A 17,971-nucleotide genomic window follows, 5' to 3' on the forward strand; every position below is an offset into this window, starting at 1 on the left:
ACGATAGGGGTAAATATATCATTTAATAAGAGAATAAGGACAGAGATAGACATAGGCAGGTGCTAGCATATGATATGCAGCCTAACAAGTTCTTTCTCCCACTTTTCTATTATGTCTTTTTTTCTTTTTCTTTTTTTAAAGAAGAGTTGGAGGTGGAAGGGGTGCTCTATTATGCTTTCATATGCAACAATTATCCTCTTTTGGTAAAAAAAGACAGATAAATAAGCAATTAAAAGAAATAATATTGAATAGGATATTAAATATTGGTGTATTTAAATGATAGGTCTAGTGGTCAGATTTTCAAAGAACTCATTGCATGGCCCGATTTATAGGTCAAATTACCAAAATACCCCTAGATGGCCCAAATTTTCAAAATCTCATTACATGGCCCAAGGTATATGTCAAAATGACCAAATATCCCTAAATGGTCCAATTTTCAAAAATTCATTGTGTGGCCTAGGGTAGGTCAAAATGACCAAAATACTTGGATGGCCCAATTTTTTTTAAATTCATTGCATGGCTAAGATTTAGGTCTAATATGGCCAAACACCCTTGTTTAGGTCAAGAGATGCCTAGGGTGGCCAGTATAACCATAATATCCTTTGCCTGGTCTATAGTTTTCCAGAGTGACCAAACGACCAAAATACCTTTGCTTAGGTTAGAAAATGCCTAAGATAGCTACTTTGACCAAAACACCCTTCACTTAGGTCGTAAGTGGCCCTACACCACATTAATTAACCAATCCAATCAAGGTATGTTGCCTATTAAAACTTTGCAAGACCTACATACAAGGATCCATTGAACGCGACCAATGGCTCAGGTAAGATCTCAACCTCCTAGTCAATCATATTAGGTAGGGTCATATTAATTACTTACTTTGCTAAGATTAACCGCTTGAGTTTGCTAATTGATTTTCAACTTACAGTCTCTTTCATTTATTAATTGATATCTTGAATTTTTGGATTTAGCACCTGCGCTTTTTGCATAGCACCTCCGCTATCCTTGAGCAAGATGACGACAATACATACTCTGGGAGACAAAATGTGATAATTATTTTCTTTGCCATTTGGTTATGGCATAAGTCTCGACTAAAGAGGGGCATTTTGTACACCCCAATTTTGTCACCATCGTCGGCAATAATGATTTACAAGATGTGAATGACGCCTACACTGTCAATCAAAGTAGAATGACCTGGACCCAACAACAGTCTAGAACCCTAATTCAGCCTAAAACCCTAATTGGACCCGAAATCCTAATCCAACCCAAGGACTCTATATAGCAAGTCAAGCCCAATCTCATGGAACCCGATATTAACATGCTACATATAAAAGAATCGAACCTAAGTAGTCTCCAATGGTGCTGGAATGACATGGACAAGAATTACCAAGAGCGAGCATTCCTCTAGCAGGAGAAGAAGGGGTTCCTCTTCAAATCTCTCAGCTTCCCAAGCTCGACCTACTCGAGACCTATCCGAGGAGTTCGAGGATTATAACGAGAACGTGTTTCGTAGTCCTAAGGCTGCACGCTCTTGGGTTGAGTTCTTCAAGTGGTCTATTTCATTGGTGAAATCCGTGGTGGTGGAAGATTTTGCTCGGGTTCGGTTACTCAAGAAATTCACAGCCCTTGGTTGGCAATCCATGCTCACTTTCGATCAGTGCAGCTACCCAACCTCGTGAGTGCAATAGGACAAGAGTCATTTTTTTAGAATCCCCAAATTTTCTGAGCAAAAAATGAACTAATCATGTATCATTGGATCGTGCTTGGAAAGATGATTCCAAAGATATCTCATACGCAATAATTGGACCACCGAATCTCCTAGATTCGTGCCCAAAAGTCGAAAACCCTAATTAGGGCTAACCAGTCTTAGAAATCACTATTCTGCCAAAGATTCCTGGTAGGCCCACCAAAATGTTGACGGGCCACGAACTTCCTAATGAAAACTTTGGACCCTTTTTTGCTGCGGGGCCACCAAATTAGTATATTCTAGTGGTACAAGCTCGCCAAAAAATATGCTTTTTCTGCGGACTCACAAATTTTCAACCCTTTTGGGTCTGAAAACCTATAAATAGGCCCATTTCCCCATTCTCAAGACAACAAAAAATGGGCAAGAAACCCATCTCTACCTGCCCTTCCTCTTCTCTACTCACATACCGCTCCCATATGTGCCTAAGTGTTGGAGAAATGTTTCAAAACCCCATTCTTATCCTTTTCTAGCCAAACACCTCCCTTAAACCCAAGATCAGCCCAATACCTAAGAGCAAAAAATCGTTACCAAGCCAAAGTTCTACCCAACGGACTCGTCCCTCATTTTACGTGTCGAATTCTACCAAATTTTCAAAAAATCTTAAAGAGTCCTCAAGGGTGTGAAAGGTCATAAGAAGAAACGATTTTCCGGAAGAAGGAAAATAGACGGACGAACCCACCTCCATCTTTATAATGGTAAGAGCTAGAGTTTGGCAATCTTTCGGACATCCGTGGGCCCTGCATACCTGCTTAGAGATACATTAGGGCCTATTTCGTAGGGGCTCTCTTCCATTAGGGTATTTTCTAAAAGACACATTAATAATGGTCCAATATCGGGAATTGGGAAACATTGACTTTGCAATCGCCACCTAGGTTAGGGCCTAGGACCCGATAGGTGGGCCTAATCAATTAGGAAAGGGCCCAAAAAATTGATCTAGTTAATAGATGAGGGAAAGTGTCAGGTTGCGGAGTTGAGAATGTCTAAGGCACCCACTCCACCCAGTTGAACCGGTCTTCCTACTAGATGCTTAAGAATGAACATTCTCTACTATATTGCATGCATGGCCAAATTATTGCTTTGCTACTTTGTACAGTACAACATATGAGTTAAAAGTCTACATTCTACCTACTGAGTTGAGGGGTTGTACATGTGTTTGACCCATGTTTCGAGTCGAGAGGGGTGGTCTCTTGTTGTTACAAGCATTAACTTCAGTGGGTGTCCCCCGGCTCAGGTGGAGGTGGATTTGACTGTCTACTCTCCTTCTTCAAAGAATTTGGCCTTCTTATGACCTTTCACAACTTTGGCCAACTTTTAAAAATTTTTGGGTAATTTTTTAGATTTTTGGTAGAGTTCTGAGAACCCACACAAATCTGAAGGAATCCTAGAAAATCTAGGGAATTGTGGAACTTTTTAAGACTTTCTTTTTTTGGTGAAAACTTTTTAAGACTTTCTAACACTATATAAAGGCTTCCTAGGACTTCCTAATGGTTATGGATTTTTTCCAGATTTTTATGATTTTTGGAATTTTTGGGCTTGAGAATCGAGACAATAGAATCTTGGGAAATTTGTAAAATCTGTGCATTTGGGAAGGCATTTTTGGGTTTACTAAGGCTTTCTATGGTTTTTAGGAATTTTTGGGAATTTTTTGATTTTTTTGGGTTTTTCAAGGTCTTAGCCCTCGAATAGGGGCAAAGGAATCTAAGAGAATATTGGGCTAAGGGAGTAGATAGGAGGCAAGAGAGAATTTTTCCCAAATATCTTGGAGCTCCTCAGCTCTTGGCGTATATTTTGGAATGAAGCAAATGGCTCTATTTATAGGCACATATGGAGTGGCAATATGGTAATTTTGGGAAATTCTCAAGGGTCTTGCCAAGCTTGGAAGATCCTTCACGTGGCAGGCATGTGAGTATGCCAACAGTGTTACACCCCACTTCTAGTAGACCCAACTTACCATTAGGAATATTGGCAGTGTAAGTAAGACACGTACCTATCTTACGAACCTACCAGGATCTCTGATAGCAGTACCTTAACATTTCACAATCTCATATCACAAACCAACCAAAAGCAATGAAATCAGAGTATAGTAGCGGAATCATAATAAAATGGGGAAATTATCTAATGATAAAATTATATCAATAACCGAGTTATTCTATTTACAATCCTTTAAGATTTATACATATCGAATTTAAAACATACGCACAAATCTGTATCAAAATAATCAAAAATATGCCGAACACCTCAGAGTGCCGTGTATGCACAAAAGTCACATGCACAATCCTGGCTATGCTCCTCCGCTTCTAATGTCCACTAGTCACTCACTCCGTGCCCTACCCCAGAGGAAAAAAGAGTCACTAGCCAGAGACACGACCGTACCTACATCATCTAAAAGGTGTGTATATGTGGGGTGAGCTTTCCAACTCGCTTAGTGAGGGGTGGGGTCAAGCACATATAAACAACAGTCGCAGTAATAATAGATGATGCATGATAGCAGAAATTAAACACATGATCCATGATATTCGTGATGTAGTTCATTTATTTTATTATCCACCTAACAATACAACTAAGTCGGACAAATACTACTATGTCACATTAGGCTGTATCCCTCGTCTCAAAACCGCCATCGACTACGCAGGGCTACAAAGCCTAAACCCTAGCTGTGAATAGAAGCCTGCCAGTCCCCATATGCATCTATGGGTCACCCAACAAATCCTGATAACCCCCTCTTGGCAGTCACAGCACTGATACATCATCAGCCCGCCAGATAGGTTCCAGCCTCCAGTAACAATCACATCATACCGCGGGTGTGGCATTCTAAAAAGGCACATCGAACATACCACAATGGGGTATCCAACACCTCAACCCCTGTTGGCAAGGATGCATAGCATAGGGAGTGATACCTAACCACATATATGCTACATACCTTCATCGGTAACACCAATACCAATCACCATAAAGAGTAATCCATCTCCAAATACAGTCATGGGTACACGATACCAGTAACACATAGACCACAAAGTGCAACCCCCGACCGTTTACCAAATCTAGCATGTATAAAGCAGTTGAGTATGGACTATGCAACACCAGTACCAATCACCGGCCACGAAGCGTATCCATTTCCAAATGTAGTCCCAAAGCACACGATACCGGTAACACATCAGCCACAAAGTGTAATCCATGACTACAACTAACTCTAATGCACATAATCAATGTATGAATGCAACATACATACAGCAATCACCGCACTGGTATCACCTCGGCCACGTCAGATTCCGTCTCATATATACAACCAAACACACGACGATCACGGTACCGGTATCACCTCGGCCACACCTGATCCCACCATACATATCCATAAACATCTCATATCATAATTGTAAAAAATATATATATAACACATGACATGTCATCATCATACTTGAGTAATTAAAATAATCATGTACAATCTTACACATGTGAGCAATTCTATAATAATAAAACAATCCAAAAAAAAAAAAGGCAACCATCCCTCACCTTGTTGATCTCTATTTGTGTTAGGGTCAAATAAGGCCACCGATCAATCCACTAAGTTTCTATCTCGGGGATCGTGCGCATCACTGTCCTAGACACAAGGGAAATCATATATTAGTACGTGTCGAAAAGATTGGGAGAGGCCCACTTGGGTCACCCCCAAAAGATACAGACAAGGTTTCCCAATGACAGTAATGTCACCGGAAACACCCACCGAAAACAGGGTATTTCCACCAGAAATATCAATGTTATTTCTGGTGGTGGTGACAAAGAGCTCACTAAGCTCTATGGTTCACTGGAAACAACCCACCAGAAGTAGGCCCAACCGATCCAGTGGCTTCCTTCTAATGGCAATACAGACTGTCCACTCGAATTGGAGCTTTCTAGCTCGAGCCCAATCTCTGGGATTTGTTTTGTGGAGTATGTAGGGAATGGTCCTAGCATCATTCTAAGCCAATAATATCCCGATTACATCGAGTTGTTTGGGAGATACATTGATCTAACGATTGAAACCCTAGTTAGTCATTTGGCAATACTTGTTGCCAGAGCTCATCGGGCTTGGTTTGAGCTCTACAACAGAATCGAGAGGGTGGAATACGCATTCGTCGAACTCAACATGGTTTGTACACTAAGATTCCATCCAAACCTAGCTTAATCTAGGTCAAAATGAAGAGAGAGAGTGGTGAAAGTGAGTGCACTTACCTCCAGCAAAGATTTCGACGACTAGTCGACAACCGGCACCAAGGTAAGACCTCCTCCTTCTTCTTCCCCTTCTTCTTCCTTCTTCCCCTCTTTCTCTCCTCTCCTCCTTATGTGTTAAGTTGGACCTTAGGGTCCATTTGGTTGGACCGTATTCGGACCAATTGGGTTAATACAACTTTCGGAGCCCAAGAGCCCAACTATTTAGGTCCGCGAAATGCTCATGACATGAGGAAAGTGTGAAGGATGATTTAGGATCATCCGAGACTGCTTACGATGCAAGTGGCGAGACCCACGGGCATCAGAACCTTGACAGCAACCTGTATGGCTCACCGAAAATAGCCCACCAGATTCAGGCCCAGTACTGCTTGTTGTCCACCAACTGGCCTTGCACGGGTGGCTGCCCTCAGCCATGCTCATGGTGTTTCGACAACTTTGGTACATGCCAGGATTTATGTGTGAGGAGTCGGGTCACTTATCGTCTGAGATCGAAAGGTATGAACCCCCTCCAGTTAGATTGATACACAATGCACGAACACTTGGGGTCATCTCTCCCCTTCGGCAATGGCAGCCGTAACCCAAAACCCGACCACGCTTCCGATCTCTGGTCTGAGACCTACCACAACAGTTCAAATTAGACCGAGTCACAGCACGGGTGTAAGAGACAGGCTCGTCAAGGATGGCAGTTGTCACACCTTGCTTCCTATAGGCCAAGGTATGTGGAATTGGAATTTCAAACCCAGTCAGCCTAACCCTCCAAAATCACAAATGCAATAATTTAATTCACAAATGCCACTAAAATCACAAATAAAATCAGAATACGTCTATAAAAGCGTTATACATTTACCATATTACTGATGATTCACTCAATGATCAGTTATAAGTAGATAAGACTCATTTAATAACAATCCACATATATAATATTTACATCTTACACATTTCATAAATATTTACATCAAAGAAATAATTGATATAGCAGAAGTGAAGTCCATCAACATCCTAGTGTCTTGTAGACACAAGCCACACAACCGCCTCTGAAATCTATTCCGACCTTAACACCAGTTCCACCATCTAAAAAAAAGAGCCCATATGGAGTGAGCTTCAAAAGCTCAATGAGGGGTATGCAGACAAGCACATGTAACACAAATGATGTAGTGCATGCTCCATATAGTTATATAATGCACATGAGTTCATTTGCTACATTACTTTCCTATTTCCATTACTAAGACCATAATCTTGGTATTAATGCTATACAACGTAGGTAGTATCCCCTCCCCAATACGTCGGGATCCAAAGATACAAGCTAGTTGCAAGTCCGAAGTCTGCAAGTCCCAATTTCCTACACATCAGTTACCCACGTTGTGTCCACCTCTAAGTACAATCCGTCGTATTGCGGACATGGTATTCTCATCACATATATCACCCCTTTGGGATTAGCTAGTACCAAACCCTCTATTGGCAAGGGGTGTAGCATCAAGGTCTGTGATATCTTAACCATATGCATTCTAAATGATGTGGTTAGATCAACCATCCATCACAAAATATAATCATAATCATCAAGTACACGGTGCCGAAATTCTCCCTTCGACCCCACCGTGTCCCATCTCACTTTTCTGACCTCCGCAGTCCACATGATCTAACAATTGAACTTGCCAACAAGATTCTATCTTTTCTTTTCTGTCGATTGGAGGTAACAGAGATACTAACAATCTATTTGTCAATGTACCCATAAGAAGATTATCAGACTTGGAGTGCATCTTGAAATAGGATATTTTCGGTCAACTCAACATACCACTTGTTTGGACAGAATTCTCTCTAACTGGAATAGAAACTGTTTTGGGAATATTAACAATCTCAAATTAACCCTTTTTAATCAAATTCTATTGCGAAAGACTCTGTTGATGATTCTAGGGATGAGGATATTTCTGCTCTCTCTGAGAAACTTCAATGAATCCTGAAGCTAAGGAACTTTTCTAGTTCTAAAAATTCAGACAAATCTATGTTTCCTAGGGAGATCGGAGCACCAAATTCTTTCATGACATGGCCAAATTCAACATGAAAAAAAGGAAATTGAGTCTATCAAGACCAGAGATGGCACAGTTATTGTTGATCCATGCCTTACTGTTCATCCATTCACACTTCTGGAATGGAAATAATCAAGGAAAAGGGGTACACCTTATTGGTTGGCAAAATATTCGCAGACCTAAATCTCAAAGAGGGCTTGGTCTGAGAGAATCCGAATTTCAGAATAAAGCCTTACTAATTAAGCTAGGATGGAGACTACTCACTGAACATAAAGCTCTATGGACTCAGATTCTTTCCCAGAAATATTTTCCCAACAAGTCCATCTTCACCCCCACAACTTTGAAAAAGAAAGGATCAACCATCTGGGGAAGCATTGAAAGTATCCTCCTTACCCTCAAAAAAACGATTATCATGAAGATTGGAAATGGGTCAACAACTCATTTCTGGGATGATCTTTGGATACCAAACAACCCATGCTTGGTATCCAATTCCAATAATAGATTACTTAATCCCCCACTGAAAATGGTAAGCAATGCTATCTCTGATAATACTCGGAATACTAGCATGATTATCTCTCATCTCCCTCGTACTGAAGTAAGCAGTATTTTAAATATTCCTATTCAATCCTATAACGATTCTTGGTGGTACCATCTGTCTCGCAATGGAAACATTACTGTTAGGATTGCAGCTAAATACTTAAAGACTGCCTCAATCCCTAACACTACTGGGAATTCCAACAAGTGTTATTGCTCCTCTCCATGCTCTCATTGCTAGCGATTCTTCTGGAAACTGGACTTACACCCAAAATTTAAAATTTTCTTTTGGAGACTCGTTCTTGGAGGAATTCCTACAAAAGACTTGCTGGCAAGATAGATGACATTAGACCTCGATTGTGACTTATGTCACTCCTATTAAGAAACAATCTGGCATGCATTTCTCTCTTGTGACCTCATCAAGAGAATCTGGGCGTCGAGCCCATTGGGTCTTCGCACTGATCATTTTTCTGCACCTTCATTCCAATATCCCATTATGTATCTCTTTAATTCCAACACTATTCCTTCCATTCACTTAAAGGATTTTTTTCAAATAATTATAATTATCTGTTATTTTATTTGAAAGCACAGGAACTCCATTACATTTTTGAAAGAAAAAGTAAACCCAACCGTAATTCTGAGGAATGTTGACTTCTAGATTAATTGATTATATCAAACACAAGCCCATAACTTAGATATCCCATGCATTTCCCCAGAATACCCCTAGCCCCAAACACAAACAATGTCATATTAGCTTGCTCATTTTTTTTTTGATAAAAATTCCAATTTCTTGACGGGGCTAATTGCTTATTTCAACGAAATAAATGTATCTCATTAATGGCAAACTATGTGAATGCAGGAGACCATATTGAAGCAATCACAAATCTACAATTTTTTTTGGATATTAATACCACATCATGGCCTTTGAGCATGTTACCCACTCTCTTTGATATACATTTTCATCCCTGCCTTTTTTTGTTACAGCTCAGGCCTAGTAACAACGCGGTTTTTTATGTCAAACATTAAGTGTGGCTCTCATTATCTACTCGTTCCCAAATCAGATGTATTAACCCTAATATTTTGTCTATAATGTAATCTGCTTTTGTTTTTCTCATTTAAAAAAAAAATTAAAAATAAATTAAAAATAAATAAAAAACATACCACTAGTCAAGAAATTTAGAAGTTGAGAAGGAAGATTTTTAAGCATCTTCATTCTCCCAAAAGCCATGGGAGCAAGTTCCAGCTAAGTTTGGAAGCAAACTTGGAGCTACAACTCCCAAAAATAAAATCTTTCCTTTGTAGAGCTTGTGTTGTGAGGCTAACTACGACGATGAATCTTCATAGAAGGGATATACCAGTTGATCCCTATTGTTCGCAATGTGGTACTGTTTAAGAATTAACATTTTATATTTTACTAACATGCCCTTTTGCGTGTTTGGTATGACATTGTTGCAGTTCATCTCTCAAAGCCCCAAAGGGTAACGAGGTCTTCCTCCGTATATGTATCGACTTGGAAGGTGTTGTCTTAGAAAGGTAAGGAAACTAGCAAGGAGACTACATCTCTATGTTCTTTTATATGTTGGCATTTATGGCAATCTTGAAACGATTTTCTTTTAAAAGAGACTCAATCATCAGAAATCACTTCAAATAATATTATCAAATCATCTCTCCCCCCATCGATCAGTTTCATCAGTTAAAGCCCATGCTACCGCCACTTTACCTCAACATTAGGACCTTCCTCTTGCACATTATTTCTAAATAAACAGCAATGCAAATCTCTCTCCTGGATCAATGAAAGGAGGTACAAGGCATACTTGTCATGACCACCAAGGATGGCAGTTTGCCAAATCTGATCAATCTCATTTTCAAACGGCTATGGTAGGTGAAGCATTGGCTATCTGCTCAGCTCTTTTAGAGGCTATACTTGAAGATGTCACTTGTATTATGGTGGAGAATGACAACAAAGATGTAATCGTCTATTTGCACAATGAAACTTCATTAGCTACCTTGCTTGTCAAACCCATCTCAGTATTCTTCACTTGAAATCCTCCTTTGAATCTTGAATTTTTTTCTTTTGTTCCAAGGGAGCTTAATAACTTAACTGACTCCTTGACAAGGCTGTTTTTAACCAGAGGAAAAGTTTGGCCCATTTTCAATCCTTATATCCACGATCAAAGCATGACATCCATGAGTTCTTCCCAGCCCTCTAAATAAATTTATTTTCACCAAAACGAAAGGGACAATTACGCCTCCCCCTGTACTTTGCCATAATTATATATAGATCCAAACGTTTTCAGAAATTACACCCCCTCCCCTGGATTTTTGAGATTCTCACAAATAAGTCCAATCCATTAGTTCCCATTAAATTGGAACTGTTAAGTGATGACGTAACCTGATATCAAACTAATTAATGCCCAAAAGACCCTTCTTTATATGTGAACTTACCTATATGCCCTTCAATTAAAATAAGAGGGAAGGCAGCCTCCCCTGATAGTCTACGGAACTTGATATCAAACTAATTAATGCCCAAAACACCCTTCTTTATAGGTGAACTTACCTATATGCCCTTCAATTAAAACAAGAGGGAAGGCAGCCTCCCCTGATAGTCTTCAACCTATCCTCTCGGGATGCTCACTAATCGTCTTCAACCTCTGGTTTTCAGAAGTTACCTTAATGTTTGATCAGCTCTGATGAAGTTGAGAAGAGTAGAGAGCAAAATCGCATAGGCACCACACCTTCCACGCTTCATGACCTTCTTGCGCCAGCGAACTCCTTCTGCTCTTGCAAAACCATTGTTTCAATACCTTAAAACCCTAAAGTGTTGTTAAGGTTGAGAGTGATAGTTAACCTCCTACTTTCCATTTACCAATAAAACCTCCACATTTCCCTTGGGAGAAATTGTGTTCTCCACGTCAACGCCCATTTTCAGGTCCTACTTTTAATCCAACTTCATCTTCTCGCTTTAAGAGTTTCACACCAAGAGCCTTCTCTTCTTGTTCTCCGCTTCAACGCCCATTTTTAGTTCCTACTTTTAATCCAACTTCATCCTCTCTTTTAAGAGTGTCACACCAGGAGCCTTCTATTTTGTATGCAATCTCTGGTTTCAATATTATTCGATTGGAGCTTCAAGAATTAACAATGGCTGATGCAGATAAGTTCCCTGTAATTGCCTTCATAGCCATCATTGATGTCATACTTGCGTTTCTCCTGTTTGTGATTCTATTCAACGCTTCCACTTCCTGCTGGACATCTGAGTTTTTGTGCCTAATCATCTTAGAAATTGCTTTTATCTTTGTTTCCACCGTTGGAATGGTTGCAGCTTTCATTGGGTTCCCATCAGACTTCAGTTACGTCCTCATGAAGCTTGTCCTGACTCTGGCGTTCATTTTGTGTTATAGCTTCCTGGAATGTTGGAGAAGGGGATTGGGCTCAGTTGAAAGATTGCCTGCGGAAAGTTTCGCCAGGACGACCAAGTCTCTTCTTCTAAGATGTTGAATTCAATTTTCATTGCTTGCTGCAAAGAACCAGCTTCCTGCAACTCATCATCGTCCTCCAAGAACAGTTCTTTCCATCCAAGTTGCTAATTGTGGGGCACAACTTGGACAATCCCATATTATGACGGCCAACCTTGCAGGTATAATGGTCCTTCAAGGTTAATTTGTTTTTCCATTAAAGGGCAATATGATCTTTTGAGGTTTAAAACTAATAGTATACTAACACCTTCGTAGCTAGGGGAGGGGGCATAATTTCTGAAAATGTTTGGATCTATATGTAATTATGGCAAAGTACAACTGAGGGATAGGTAACTGTCCCAAAAAAAAAAAAAAAAAAAAAATTGGCAACCATGGCATAATTATTCGATCTTTTAGATGAACTTAATCTGGACCCCATATATGTTCAAATCTGTTTCACTTTCAACTAGAATGTCCCCTGATGCGACTTCAGGGTCATTCATCTTTACCAAGGCGTTCTAGAGATAGTATTCTGTTAACCGTGATAACAAGAACCAAGCCGTAAAATTGCACAAAGAACTCTTGTCAAGAAGGCCTCTCTGAGAAGCCAAGAAGGGACCCAGAAAACTTGTGAGAGAGACGTATAACAATAAAGGGAGCAGACATCCTGCTCCGTTGAAAGTTGCTATCATGCATGCAATTACAGCTAAGAACCTATGTGTTTCACATATGATAAAATTACAGTAACACCAAACACACTACAATCATTTTTAGAAGAAAGAAAACAGATACTTTTTTCATACCTGAGATCAAATTTGAAATCTCTCCTCAAAGAGAATTTCTTCATCCAGGGAACATGGATTTCTAAGTGTTTCTGATGAACTTTTAATAACGCATATCCACTGCATCAATTTCTTGAATCCCGCTTTGAACCATGCTTCCCTTTGGGAACAGACAACCCAAGCTCTTTACATTGTTCCTCATCTGGTTGCAAGCTTCCAGGAATTGCACCGAATGCTCTACGTGCAGCTTCAATCCCAGAAGCTGCATAATGCATAAATGCTGATGCATCCTCAATATTCTTTCTCAAATTCAATGATATTGACATAAAATTCTTCTTCGGGGGTTCCTCTGGTTTATTTGGGAAGGACTGATCAAGCTCAGCTACCCTAAGAAATCGTTCTGTCGCAGCCTCCCACGACAGTTCATGTCTCTGCTCATCAGTGAGTGGGACTGGATCTTCTGACAGTGCCTTGCATGTCACTTGGACAAACCCTTCAGCATCATTGTATGTATGGCAATTTGGAAATTGTTTGAAGAATTCATTTGAGGGATGGTTGGCGCAAATGACGATTTTGCCCATTGCTAGTGCTTCAGCTGTGGTTGTGCAGACGACATCTGTTGTGCTTGGATTTAGGAGCACCTTGAAACTGAGCAGGGAAGCAAATGAAATTAGAAGACAGCAACCTCATGAATTCTGATATATGAAAAAAAGTAATCTCATTTAAGAAGTTACTGAAAACTCAACAAAATAAAAATAAAATAAAAATTGGAAAGAAGAGAATATTTAAGACCATTTCCACAGCATTCCTGTGAGGGAAAACTAGATGCCCACTGACTAAATTTCTAACCAGCTCTATGGCGTCCAAACTGGCTACTGTGCATGGTGGGTGTGGTTAAAGTTCCTCTTGCTTTCCGGCTCTGTCTGGTTGTAAGTAAAAAAAGAAGGGAAGGAAAGTGGAATTGGTTTAAAAAAGAAAAATTAAACTCCTGTTAATCATGATTGTGCAACATAGTTAAAACTCTAACCATATTCGGTAGTTATACTTCTCATATATAATCATTATTTTCCTTTTCAAATCCAAGGGTTTTGGTTGCAAAGTAAAAACTAAATCGCCAGATTTGTAATGTTTTGGATAGTTACATAATCGTTATTGGTGATGATAAAAAAAATTTCCATTTTATTTGTTTTAAAATCATTTCCCTTCCAACCAGACAGCATTGAGGAAACAATAACATCAGAGTTTTTTCCTTTCCCCTTTCCTAACCCTCCATCTCCAAGAGAGGACAGGAAGGGGAGAGTGATAGAACAAGAAATTAAACTTAAGATCAGAAGCGAGATGGGGAATGGATAGTAATCTCTTCAGAGCTTACTCATGAAATAAAGGGTCAGCATGGTCACACCCAGGGTGGACCTTAACTGAAAGTTCTAATTTTTTAGCTGCTTCTTTAACTTGATCGTGGTCCTCTCCATTTCCAAATAAATCAACCTGAAGACCTTTTAGTTCCTTCTGGTGATCAGAAAGTAGTTTAAGGAGCTCTCTATAGCCTTTATTCCACACCATTTTCCCTATGTAGTATGCACCCTTGGTGAAGGCTTGGTTTCCATTTTTCAGCCGCACTTGCTTTTTCTTGCCAACCTCAAGGAACTTGGGGTTGACACCATGGATGTTGCATATAATAGATCTCGGAAGATCCTGTGTTGCAGCTGATAATCTTATAACCTGTCATGAGAGGAGAAACTTTGTACATCAAGGAAAACTGGAAAAGGGAATCAAAGTAAATAGGTGGATTGAAATTGATTTAGTGGAATCAGCATTTGTTTGGTTAACAACAGGTCCACCCACCAATGGGCTAATTATTAGAATGCGTGAAAGAGATATTGATTAAAGAAAACAGGAAAAGTGACAAGGAAGAGGCCTAGAAAAGAAAGTAAACTGAAAAGATTTAGCTAATCAGGAATAATGCAACAAAGAAGTCCATGAAAACTAAATTAGGAACAAACAGAAACGTGAACCCAGTTAAAGCAGCTAGTAGCTATTATTTTGAAGACTATCCAGAAGAGTACTTTTTAAAAATTTGAATATGAAAAGTCATGGTCATCTCCAACTACTTAAGATCGGCTCCACAAATCCTGTCCTGAAACTGTTGTCTTATCATTCTATCCAGAAGAGTACTTTTTAAAAATTTGAATATGAAAAGTCATGGTCATCTCCAACTACTTAAGATCGGCTCCACAAATCCTGTCCTGAAACTGTTGTCTTATCATTCTATCATACTATTTTAAAATTTGAATATGAAAAGTCATGATTCACAATTAATAAAGTATTGTTGAGATGACCGCAGTTAGTTTTATTCTTACCTTGGCTAAGTTCTATTATTTATTATTTACTGTAGTAAATCTTTTAGATAGGGACGCTTAGTCAACGTATCTTATAGAAAGGGACACTTAGTCAATATTATCCTACTTCCCTTATTTGATTTATTGTATTCTTAAAAATAAGAAAAACCTCTACATTACTGATAAGTCAAATCATTCCCTAATCTCTGATTCTCAACTTGATATCAGAGCCAAAAACCCTAAAATCTTTTTCTTCATTTTTGGTTTTCTTCACCGCCCTTGGGGGCCCTTACCTTCTAGTCTAGCATGGTAAACTAAACCCGTTCATGCAAACCTAACCCCTAACCCACTGCGCCTTCTCACCGCGCCCCGCTTCCCCCTTCGTCAAACGTCGCTGCCTGCGCCTGCCCGCGCCTCTCTTCTTGCCGTTGTCGCTGCCTTTGCTGCCTGTGTTCTCTGCTGCATATCGCTGCCAGCGCTTGTTGCTGCCTATGCCTACACCTACACCTACGCTTTCTGCTGCTTGCACCTACCTGCACTTGCGCCTACCTGTGCAGTCCACGTGTTCCTCTCTCTAAGCCATGACTACAGTAAGTGATGATTCTAAGGTTGTTGTTGCCTCCTCTGAGGCCTCAAGTGGTCACCGTTCAAGCAATCAGTCCACTCTTCATCCTGGACCCATCAAACTTAATGGTCAGAACTACCTCACATGGTCTCGTGCCTGCCTCCTTACTATCCGTGGAAACTTCTCTGGTTTTCTCACTAGAGACACTCCTTAACCGAGTGATCCAGTCGCCGCTAGTTAGCCAATTATGTCATTTTCATGTCTTTTCCGATCAACTCTACGGAGCCTTCTATCAGCCCAAGCTTTGTCCTATATAACTCTGCTAAGGATCTCTAGGATGCAGTTAAGTAAACTTATTCTCAGAGGGGAAACTATGCTCAAGTCTATGAGATTCTTCATACCGTTCGTTCCACCACTCAGAAAGGGTTGTCTCTCTCAGCTTATTATTCCACCTTATGCAGCCTATGGCAACAGCTGGATTTCTATCATCTAACCCCTTTGACCTGTCCTACCGATGTTGGTACACTTTAGAAGGAGCATGACATGGAACAGTGTGTATGAAGATCTTAATCCTGAATATGATCAAATCAAGGTACAGATTCTAGGTCACGAGACTTTTCTGAATCTTCTCTAGGCATATAACTTGGTTCTATCTAAGGATCATCATCGCTCTGTTATGTACCCTCTACAGTTCTTATTCGGTCTGCACTATTGGCTACTTCGATTGCTGAAACCCCATCTACGGGTTCTACCCCTCCTCAAGAAACTGTTCAGTGTGATTATTGTGGTCGCCTTCGCCATATCAGGAAAACATGCTGGAAGCTCCATGGTCGTCCCAAAGGTAGGCGTAATAGCAAAACTGGAAAACAAGGCCCCAGGCCCATCTATCTGAGTCTGTTGACAGTGCCTCCACTATTGCACCGTTCTCTCTGGATCAAATGGTTGCCCTCAAGCAACTAATGACACAATTAGGCACTTCACCTGCTCCTCCTATGTCCAACCTTGCTCAAACAAGTAGTTTCCTTATTTCTTCCTCTCATTCTCCCTTATGATTACTTGATTCGGGTGCTACAGATCACATGACAAGTAGCTTTGAGGTCTTCCATACTTATATTCCTTGTTCCGGTCGGGACAAGGTACGTGTGGCTAATGGTTCCTTGTCCCCATTTCTGGTAAAGGTTCTTGTTAGATCAAACACCAAGAAACACGAAAAATAAAGAGAAAATAGATCTGCACGAAACAGAGATTTAACGAGGTTCACACACCAGGGTGGTGTGCTACGTCCTCGGGCGAAGAAGATGTTTCACTATGCATAAGAGAGATTACACCCAAGCAGCGGCAAGAAAACTCGCTCTGAAACCCTATCTCGAAAAAACCCCAAAATACAATGACTTTCTCAACAAGCATATAGTACATTATATATACTCCAAGTCGCGGGTCGATCCATCAGGTCACGGTTGATCCGATCGAATCGTACCCCGGGGGCGTACTGATGGGCTTCAGGCTTGGGCCTATCGGCCCAACCCCTCTACTTCCATCACAGATCTCAGAAAATTTTCCATTCGGGTCGCCACCAAAATATATCGGATCAGGTCAATCTTCAAAACGGGTCAAGAATTCGAGACAAGCTTAACAGTTCTATTTCATGTACCTCTACAATTTCTCTTCCATCTGTGTTACATGTTCCAAAATTATGTGCTAACCTTGTTTCCAATCTATCGTTTAACTAAGAAGTCGAATTGTTCTGCTCACTTTTTTTCTGGCCACTGCCTTTTTCAGGATCTGGGACGGATGCAAAGATTGGATATGATCAGGTCCGTGATGGGCTCTACTACTTGGATTCTCCACCGGCTGTGCCTCCTCCTGTGGCATCTCATACTCTCCGCTCTAACAGCTCTCTCTCAACTCCACCAGTGGTACCGTTGTCTGGGACATCCTTCTTTTCATATTTTACATCGCATACTTCCTACTTTAGTTAAACATTATGGTTTGGAATAACTTAAGTGTGATGTATGTGAGTTCGCTAAACATACACGCACCTCTTACTTTCCTACTAAAAATAAAAGTGATATTCTTTTTTCTATTTTTCATTCAGATTTGTGGGGTCCTTCTCGGACAATTGATAGGAATGGCTTTCGTTGGTTTATTACTTTTATTGATAATTGTACTCGTTTGACATGGGTATATCTGTTGCATAATAAGTCTGATGCCTTCTCTTGTTTTGAATCTTTTCATACCATGCTTCATACCCAGTTTGATGCTGTGGTACGAGTCCTTCGTAGTGACAATGGCACTGAATATATAGATGGGGAGTGGGGAGTTTCA

The 17,971-nt window shown here is 40.3% G+C and overlaps 1 protein-coding gene and 1 long non-coding RNA gene across 2 annotated transcripts in view; one reads left to right on the forward strand and one right to left on the reverse strand.

Moving 5' to 3' along the window:
• The first annotated feature begins 10,382 nt into the window (after nt 1-10,382).
• LOC122068999 lies at nt 10,383-17,691 on the forward strand. Its single transcript, XR_006137312.1, has 3 exons — nt 10,383-11,670; nt 11,828-12,142; nt 17,426-17,691. It is a non-coding gene; the product is annotated as an uncharacterized LOC122068999 (long non-coding RNA).
• Nucleotides 12,605-17,971, reverse strand: part of LOC122068998 (digalactosyldiacylglycerol synthase 2, chloroplastic-like) — a 30,866-nt gene continuing 25,499 nt past the window's right edge. Inside the window, exons 4-5 of the mRNA XM_042632917.1 lie at nt 14,115-14,464; nt 12,605-13,390 (exon numbers count right to left, since the gene is read on the reverse strand). Coding sequence (XP_042488851.1) covers nt 12,868-13,390; nt 14,115-14,464 — 873 coding nt within the window. The 3' untranslated portion in view covers nt 12,605-12,867. The remainder of the gene's footprint in view (nt 13,391-14,114; nt 14,465-17,971) is intronic.

The sequence above is a fragment of the Macadamia integrifolia genome, unplaced genomic scaffold (assembly GCF_013358625.1).
Source record: "Macadamia integrifolia cultivar HAES 741 unplaced genomic scaffold, SCU_Mint_v3 scaffold516, whole genome shotgun sequence".
Taxonomy (NCBI): Eukaryota; Viridiplantae; Streptophyta; class Magnoliopsida; order Proteales; family Proteaceae; genus Macadamia; species Macadamia integrifolia.